This window comes from Oryzias melastigma, linkage group LG11, assembly GCF_002922805.2.
Source record: "Oryzias melastigma strain HK-1 linkage group LG11, ASM292280v2, whole genome shotgun sequence".
NCBI lineage: Eukaryota > Metazoa > Chordata > Actinopteri > Beloniformes > Adrianichthyidae > Oryzias > Oryzias melastigma.
This window is the reverse complement of record NC_050522.1, coordinates 11,185,987-11,195,990: the sequence shown is the minus strand read 5'-3', so window position 1 is coordinate 11,195,990 and position 10,004 is coordinate 11,185,987. Positions and strand designations below refer to the sequence as shown.

Genomic DNA, 10,004 nt, shown 5'->3' with positions numbered 1-10,004 from the left:
CACATGCACTGACGAGCACCAGAATGGAGCAAAAGCAGCACAGTGCCATAAGAATGCAGCTTATGTGTCTCATCCTCCTTGTTTTCCAATCATAGCCTCTCTTTAGCTTCTTTTCAATCATTGTTTTCTTTTGCTTAAATCAAGAACTGTTTAATGTAAAAAGTAATGTAATGTAAATGATGTCTTTTTAAAACTCTCTATTACTCGTTTATATAGATATTTCCTGAACCTTGGAGCTAATAGTTTTACTTCAATAATTCTTTTTATGAAAGAAGTCCATGCCTTATGCTTTATTTTGATGCCAGAATATAAAGTGCTGTGAACTGTGTGTGCAAAACTGTGCATGTGATGCTTCTGCAGGTTCATCTGGCTGCTGCCATGTAGCTATAATTAGCTAGTTTGCCCCGAGCAGAAACCCTTTGGCTTTAGGCTTGGAGCATTTTTTTTTTTAAGTGAACTAAAGAGATCCAGGATCAGTTCATTCAGTAACTGGACTTGTGGACATGATCCAAAGGCAAGTCAGTGTACTTTTACTGAATTTTCCGCACTAAAAGGCAAACTTAAAAGCCTTTAGTTTTATAAAGGATTAATTCTGTTTGTACTTAGCTGATGTTGAAGCGATTTTGAGAGGTAAACTGTGCTATCAAAGTATCAGTCTGTTTGTAACAGCTCCAGATATTTATACTTGTTTTTGTGTGTTTTAATTTGTATTTGCAATGCGCCATCTAGTGGTCAAAGTATGCGGAACAAATTATATTTAAAAAAAGTTCCGGCTGGACTCATTTAACTCTGCACACACCCTGCTATCCGCACACTGCCGCAGACACGTGAAGCTCGGGTAAGATCTGTAAAAATTAGACAAAAATGTTATAGAATTATCAATGCAATTATTTGTTTATTATGTTTATTTATTTAGTAAAAGAAAGAAAGAATCCCAAGCCAAATGAGCAATTAGCCCCTCGTGGATGCCAGCCCACGAGGTTTGTGTGCTTTTTATTTTGTATTTATTTTAAGTTTTTTTTTTTATATATATATTTTAAGCTGAAGAATTGATTTTGATGCTTTTTTTTATTGTGTTTGTTTGCTGTCAGTTCTAACGGGTTGTGAAGACCAAATAAACCCTGTTTTAAAATCATCATGTTAATTCCTCGAGGGTGCTACACTGTTTTTTGTACAAGTTGCTAGCAAGGTTGGGAGATAGAGTTGACTCCATAGCGTTTGTTTTAGTGGTATCAGTCTGTTTTTTTTATTTGTTTATTTATTTGTTTTTTACATGTTGTGATAAAGATTGAGGGTTACAGGTATTGTAAATACACTAATGCGGCTAACGTTTCTAACATGGCTAACATGTAGCGGTGTCAGACTGCGTTTTGTTTTATTTGCTTTATTATGTGTTACCAACAAGGTCGGGAGTTAGTGTTGTCACAATAACGTTTATTTTAGCATTATCAGTCTGTTTTTAAAATTGATTTACATTTTGCAAAAAATACTTGGAGTTTCAGGTATTGTGAATATGCGAACGCAGCTAACGCTTCTAACATGGCTAACATGTTAGAAAAGAGTTCTAAAGTTACTGTGAATGCAGTTCATAAAGTCTGACTAACAGATGGACTTATTTCTGACTCTTTTGTCTTATACTGTACTTTCTAATTTGGTGTGTCTTATATATGACATATGTTTGAAAATAGAGCAGGGATCTGCAACATTCCCTTACCGTATTTTTTCGATTCATTTTACCAACAATTTGATCCAATATTTGGAGTCGCTGATTCAATTTTGGTTTATTTCAACAATCCGATTTGATCCGATTCACTGACTCAAGATCCATGTTACCATTTTTTAACCAGAGAGCCACAACGAAGGGCTAAAAGAGCCACATGTGGCTCCAGAATCTCATGTTGCAGACCACTGAAATAGACAGTTCATTCCCTAAAATGGCGTGTTCCCTATAGGGTGGAACATTTATTTGATGGTTAAACTGGAAAAATCCAAGGGGAAAATGTCCATAGTTTCAGATGTTTAGTTTTAAGGTATTTTACTGTTTTCTATTACATTTTTATTTAAACAATAAACTCCTTCTGGAGCCACAAATCTGTGTTCTGTTAATAACACAACTTTAAAATAAATTGAATTTTCTATAGAAGTCAGAAATCAGAATTTCTTACAGTAAAACACAAGGTTTATGCATGGTGTGTGACATTACAAATAAATAAATTAGATTGCTTTTTTTGGTGAGACTTGTTTTGTCTTTGATTTTATTTGTAGTAATTTAGGGTTTTTAAACAGCATCTGAGCAAAAAATGCTCCATGTATTTTTTTAGCAGTGCAAAATGTTTGTTGGAAGTCCACTCAATGAATGAGTCTAATCTACTGCTGCTTATGCTAATGCAACATTGTGCCTCTTGCATCGTCAGGGCTTTACTGAATATATTCCAAAAGCTGTCAGACTTGTTTGTTCCCTTATTTTCACAGTTTTGAAAAGGGTTTCATGTCATCATATCCTTGCAAAAAAATGGTTCAACCATTAAAACGAGTTTTAAAATCAGATCTTTGAAGTCTGATTGGAGAAGTGTGCTTGTTTCTCCTCCAAGTGAAAGAATCAGAAAAGTTGCACACTTTTGTTCAAGGTCACCACTCCATTTCTGATGCGGGATGGTGCCAGTATCCCAGCATCCCCTCTGCCAGCAGCATTGATTAGCACTCAGCAAGCATAACATCACTCACACACGCATAAACATGCACACACTTCCCTTCGTCTTGGTCACTCCGTTTTGTTTTTGTTTTTTTTCTTCTCTCACACGTATGCTAATGATGGAGCAGGGAAGATTTTTCATTCAAAATCCCACAAAAATGCTATAGTTGATATTTGGATTTAGAATTAGAGATAACAGAACATCAGGTGAGCCGGGCAAGACAACATTACAGTTTTGGCACGACATAGAATGAGTAAGTTTTGATTTATGATTGTGGAGGAGTTGGGTTTTATTGCTGGAAAACTGGACTCACTCCAAACACTGATTGGCTGTTTCTTCTAAAAAAAAAAAAACAGCATTAGAGGGTTGATAAGATATGTGAATCCCACATATTAGACAGGATAAAGTTTATTTAAGGAACAAATGCACTTAACATTGATTTATATGCTAGTACATTTCAATATTTGGAGCATGTTAATGTTTACAAGTTTTTAGCATAAAACAAGAAAGTTTGGTTAACATCACTAATTTGTACATCTGTGCAAACAGGCTAAAATTCTAACATTATGGTCAACTCAAACTTTTTAAAATTGCAGTAAAAAAATCTAATGTTCTGATGATCTTTTTATGAAAACTAGAGAGCAGTGTCAGAGCAAGAGCACTTAATATGGGGGAGGAGGCTGTGAAGGCTTTATCCTTCTTTTTTTTTGCAATACTTTACGAAATTTATCTTGATAATTTCTTATCTTATCACTAATGAGACTAACTCAAAACCTAAATAAAAATTGGGAATCATTAGTGGTCAATAGGGGTCAATAGGGGATTGGGTGCTTTTTGCAGGGGAGGGGGTGTTCTCAGATGATGGCTAGTATTAGTCATTTCATTTCTGTAGTATTTAGCAAGTGGGTTATCAATGAGACACTTGAGGATTTTCTCTTTTTTGTGTGTTTTGTTAAAGGTAGAGTGCATTTGTTCATGTCAATATAATGTAGATTCATATCATTTATGTGAGGTGCATTGTGTACAAAAATTAGGGCGGAAGTTTGTTGTTCCATGTGAACAATTTAGATTGTGTTGAACTGATTTCTGCAGATATTGTCAAGAATCGAGAGGAAGATTTCATAAGTTTGTCAGAATCCAAAAATGCAGAGTCAAAAGCCTGTAAAGAACTATTAATTTTGCTAAAACCTTGAAATAAAATAAGGTAAAGAAAAGGCAAGAAATACCCCACAAAAAAGAAAAAAAAAGATGAGATGGTTCAGATTTGATGTGATCCCCAGCTCATGGTCTTGCTAGAGACCTGTGGAGAGAGGGCCTCCTGGCCCAGGAACCCAGGGACACGGCCCCCATTGCCAAGGGCCTGGTTCCCCCCACCAGGGATGGGGTAGGGGACAGATGATCAGAAATACAACCTTCCCTGTGTAAGGTATGTGTTGTTGTTTGTGTGTGTGGGTGCTGTCTGAAGGCAGAGAGAGAAAACGAGTGTGGTGTATTAGTGTAGGTTCTGTCATAGCAACTTTGACAAAAAAAATAGAGTTGGTTGACAAGATTGAAAGAAGAAAGAGAGCAAAGAAAGAGAGCAAAGTTTATAGACTGGAAGCAAGTTCAAGAAGAATACTGTAGCAGTGATACTGAAAAAGGAGGCTGATAAATGTTTAGAGGTGAAAAGTTTCAGATAGGGTAACAAGTCGTCAATGGTAATGATCCCCAGTGAACACAAGGAGGAGAAATTTTGGATGCAAATGTATTCGGTGATCCATTGCTTCCCAGAAGGGAAAGAGTGGTGAAAGGTACAGACTTTAACTGACATGTTGGTGAAGTAAACTAAAGTGATGAAGAGGTTATGAGTACGATTAGAAAAACAATGCAGAAGTAAAGGTAGTAATGAATTTGTCTAAAAGAAAGGAAAAAGCCGTGGTGAACACATCTTCACTGACAAAAATGAGAACAAGGGGAGCCAACTTCCTCAACAACTCCAGTGTTGAGGAAGTTGGAGACGATAAGAGCAAAGTAGAGGGCCGAGTGGTAGAAGTTAAAAAGTTAGGAATGCTATGTGGCTTTAGGGAAGGAGTTGAAATGAGCTTTGGTAGATAAGGAGATTTTCCTAACTGACTAGGCAGCCACAGCTAGAATAATCAAGCAGATTGGGAGAAAGGTATTTTGTGTCACCTTTAATGTGGTGGTGGATCAAGAAATTTAGAGTAAAAGGTTGACTAAGGAAACAATGAGATACAGAGAGGTCTTAAAACAGCAGAAAGACAAATATGAAGATGCAGCACAAGGTAAAAAGGAGGTGGCAAAGGCCAAAAAGAGAGTGCATGAGGACTTTTACGACAGGGTGGGTACTAAGGAAAGAGAGGAAGAGATGTGCAAATTGTCAAGGCAGAGAGACAGATATGGAAAGGATGTGCAGCAGGTTAGGTTGATCAAGGACAAGGACGGAAAGGTGTTGACAGTTTCCACAAATGTGATGGAAAGATGGAAGGTCTACTTTGAAGAGCTGATGAATGAGAAAAAAGGTTGGAGAGCACGGAGTTAGAAGATGTGACACAGGAAGCAGCAAAGATCAACGTGGATGAAGTGAGAAAAGCACTGCAGAGAATAAAGAGTGGAAATAAGAAGGAGACATGGAAATGTTTAGGAGAAGTAGCAGTAGAGCTTCTTACTGGGCTGTTTAACAAGAACTTGAGAGGATGCCTGAGCAATGGGTAAGATGTTTATTGGTGCCTGTTTTTAGAATAAGGAAGACATGCAGAGTTGTGGAAGATAAGTCACACATCGAAGTTATGGGTAACAGATGGAGAATGTAGGCTAAAGTCAGAAGTACAGATTTGTGAGTGATAGAATGGTTTCAAGCAGAGAGAATACAATAGATACCATATTTGCTTTGGGGATGCTTCTGGAGAATGAATGAATGAAATGGTTTATTTCAAGCAATCAGGTAATAATACATAAAATAACATCTTAGATTACCAATCAAAAGTTTATTACTTGAAAGGGAGTGGGAGGAAGCAAACTTATATAATCCCACCCCGGTTCAACCATACCATTTTCTTACATGAATTATCAACATCTGATTCAGGACTTACTATCAAATATTTATACCCTACAATCATAGATTCATGTTATGAAGGATCTCCAAGATCAGTGATTAAATTTCAAACATTACAGACAAGTAATTTATATTAATTAGTACAAAAAAATCTAAACATATTCAGATGATTATCATCAAGAAAAAAATCATCCCCATTAATCAATACCAAAAATCCAAGCATATTCAGACCATCATCACCAGAAAAAGTCACCTGCACCAACCGGCAGAGCATACCGAGATGATTAATAATCATCTGAATATATGCCAGAGAAGAACAGGAAGGGCCAGAATGTTGTAGATTTAGAGGAGACAGGAACAGTAGAAGTTTTAAGAAAGTTTGAAGTGTCAGAGTAGTTTCTTAAATTTGTGTTGGAGATGAATAAGAGCTGTAAGACAGTGGTGAGGCAAGTTGTTGATGTAAAAGCCAAGGTCAAGGTGAAGATAAGACTACACCACCGATTTGCTTTGACCCCCTTTCTGTTTTCCATAGTGATGGACAAGCTGACAGATTAGGTAAGACAGAAACGTTTGAGGGCCATGATGTTTGGAGGCGACATTGTCATCTGTAGTGAGAGTAGGTATTAGGTGAAGGGATATATAGAGATTTGGAGGTTCACTCAAGAAATGAAAAAAAGGAAGATATAAGGAATGTAGCAAAGGAGTATTTTATGTCACTGAGAGGAAACATGGTGTGTGATAAAAGTGTGTAAGCAAGACAATGACGGTGTGTACAAGATTGAGATGAGACCATGGGGTAACCACATGTTTTGGTCCATGGTGTTCACTAGGGATAAGCAGAGAGGGGCTTCTCCTTATTTTCCAACTGTTTCCTAGCGTATGTCTGCCAACTATAGTCGGAAGAGTGGTAGTGCAAATTTGCTCGATTTGGGCACAAGCAGAATTGGTTTGGTTCATTGCTAGAGTCCTTGAAATTGTGAATATGGATTACCATCAAGTCGAGAGTGTGTCCATGGTTTATCTTTATATGAAAAATAAATGAGGACACCATTTGACTCGTTGCTGTGTCTAGGTTCTCAGGACACTCAAACCCTTACACCCCTACCAAATCAATTCTATGGCTGTGCGTTTTGTAGGCTATGTCCAGAAAAGGGTCATAAAAACTTAACGCAGATGATAGAAACATGTTTACATAAAATTTTCATTAGAACTGGCAGCTTGAGTACATGCTGTTGAAGGTGTTGTGAATTTAGCTTTAGAGGGATAACTTATATTTTTTTATTTATTTTAGAAAAATGCAAAGAAGCCAAATTAAAATGGCTTGGACAGAATGAGAAAACGAAGAGTAAAAATGCTGTAAAAAGGTTCTGAGGCCAGAGCTACTAGGACAGAGGACTAGAGGAAGACAAAGGAGAATGTTCATGGGTGTCGTTGAGAGAGACATAAGGGCAGTGGGTAGGATAGAGAAGGAAGTAGAGGAAAGAGTTAGAAGGAGAGGGATGATTTGCTGTAGTGACTCCTTTAGGGAGAAGCCGAAAGACAAGGAAGAAAGAAATTTGTGAGAGGTTTACAAACCAAATTGTGACTATATGATTGCAAAAATTAGAGTATGGCACATAAGGACAAAAAATTAATTGGAGTATTGTGAAAATACTGAGCAATGTACATAAATACAAACTGGGTATTGGGAATTTGTGTAAAAAATGAGAAACGCAGCAACTCCTAATCATGTCTCCCTATTACGAAGAGGTCACCAGAGACACTCGTCTACTTGTGTGTTCTGCAGGGACACTCCTCTTATGTGCGTCTCTAATAATGTTGATACCAGGGACACTCTTCTTCTGATTGTCTGTGCCTAAGGGACTCCCAGAATGCTCTTTTCCTACTCCCTTTGGGTACTCTTCAATTGCATCTCCAAACATGAGGAGATTTTCAACAGCTTTATTTTTGCTATCTATAAAAACGTAACTTTCTAGCAAAAATGAAACAATAGTGTAGAAAGTGTGGAAAATAACTACTTTTAAAGTGTGATATTAAATAAAAAGTGTGCACCAAATTATGCTTAAGTTTCTTATTATCAATGACCAGATTTCCTCAAAAGTGTTGTATATCAGTCATGTTTGAGCAACTTTTGATTTAAATTTTGAATTTAAAAAAAGGGTATATGAAACCTGTATTCATTAATTAATTTAATCTTATTTCCTTTTTGTATAGTTTAGTGTTTATAACTGCTGTGAAATGTAATTACAATCAGTTCAAAGTTTTTTTTAACACTTTAAGCTGCTTCTGTTTATAACTGCTGTGAAATGTAATTACAATCAGTTCAAAGTTTTTTTTAACACTTTAAGCTGCTTCTTAACATGTTTTCTAAACAGCCCAAGCTCACTTTTTTTTGCATTTGCCAGTAAACAGATGTAAACACACACCGGCAGAGGTAATCACTCAGGAACATGATGGTCTGCACCTGTACAGGCACATTTGCCTGAAAGCAGTTATCAATAGATCAATTGACTTGCACGCACACATATCCCTAACCATGATTACATTCAATTGGTTACAGCAACAGCAATGGTTGATCAATAGCCTAATTTACTCCCAATCGATAAGCAGGCAGAGCAATAAAACGCTGTTATGATTCAACCATCTATGAGTACAGTAGTCCAACAAAAGGCAATGAGTTAATTCTACTGTAATACAGGACATTTGCTTAAGATGTTAAGCTAGTGGCTCCCAAAAAAACCAAAATCAAGGATAGTTCTCATTTTTGCTGAGTGTCAAAATGACAGTAACACCTCCACCTTTTCTACATACCATTTAATCACACCACATTTAAAGACTTGTTAAAAGTTAACTTTTTATGTTTTTGAAGTAAAAGTGATGGAAAGAGCCAACATAAAGTAAAAAAAAAAAAAATCCACACTAATTTGAATACATTATTAATAAACCTTGGTTAGACTCCCAACACTTTGATTACTGCAGCAGAAGGTGGCCAGCTGCCCAGCATTTAATGGCGTATATCAGCTTTAATCCCCCTTCTTCTGAGACATAGAACAATGGATTTTATTGGATAAATAAGGCAAAATTCCAGCCCGCAACATCAAAAACTAAAAATACATGCAGGAAAGAGACTCACATAATCGTCGGTGGTTCAGAGCCCTCCACTTCTAGGTAGTCATACTTTTCCTCAGTCTGGAAGTCTGTAAAGATGACAGAGATGGTGTCTCCAGGTTCGGCCAATAGGATCCAAGTACAGTCGGCTTGGTTACCATAGTTGCCGGGGTAACCGGGACTGGTCACCACCCCACTGCCGCCCCTCACAGTGCCCCCACATGTGTCCTCAGCTGTCAATCAAATCAGAGTGACAAATAGAAAACCTGGGTTAGGGAGAGGAGGAGGGACCGAGGGGGCGGACTTTTGAAAAGATGAGCCTTCTGTTTGGGAACATTTGTCGGTCAATTACAAAATTTGTTCTAGTGGATTAAGGCATGTTTGCCTTAATCACACTATACCTGGAATATTTCTTTAAGTCGGCCAGCCCAATTCCCCAACTCTCTCCCTTAGGAGGTATATTTAAATGTACCTCTTTAAGTTACAATAATTTAGTACATTGGTTTCCATCCGATTCCAAGTGTTATTTTGTGGCTTGATTGTTAGAAATGGATGACTTTCCACAAACTGTCATATATTAGCAAACCATATTGTGAAAATATGGAGCTCTCACACCACACTTTAAACATGGGATAAGTAAGAAAAAAGTAGCACATGGAGGATAAATCTGAGCAGTCTCCACAGTAATGGACTGTCAGTTCTGTACCCTTAGCCAGTGCAGTTTTCATAATTTTTCTTTGAGCCACGTAGAATTTGGGTAGAGTTTGGAAACTAGGCTGCAGTTCCCCATCACACTCTGCTGTCCTCTGTCCCAGTGATCCGCTCTCGTCTCCTCCAATCACCACCTAGGAACTCTGGATTTTTATTGGTCTCCAATTAGATGGTTTAAATGTCAAGTCTGTCATTGAAATTTCCAGTTGTTTCAAAACAAATTTGATAGATGTGATGATGGTTTTAGGCTTCTTTTCTTCATTGTTTATCACATCTGATTGATACCATCATGTAACTGATAGCACTGTATAACAGGTAAAGACACATGGATTGCGCTGTGTACATGGCATAAATTATACACATATAATTTATACAGATTCACTCACTGAAAAAATAAAAATCCGACATTGGACCTTCTTGTATCTCTGGAATAATGGCAA

General features: G+C 37.2%; 1 protein-coding gene across 1 annotated transcript in view; it reads right to left on the bottom strand.

The window, feature by feature from the left end:
• Positions 1 to 10,004, bottom strand: part of csmd3b (CUB and Sushi multiple domains 3b) — a gene marked incomplete in the record, with an annotated part of 423,353 nt that overhangs the window by 198,851 nt on the left and 214,498 nt on the right. The window contains 1 exon segment of the mRNA XM_024295326.2: positions 8,879 to 9,086. Coding sequence (XP_024151094.1) covers positions 8,879 to 9,086 — 208 coding nt within the window.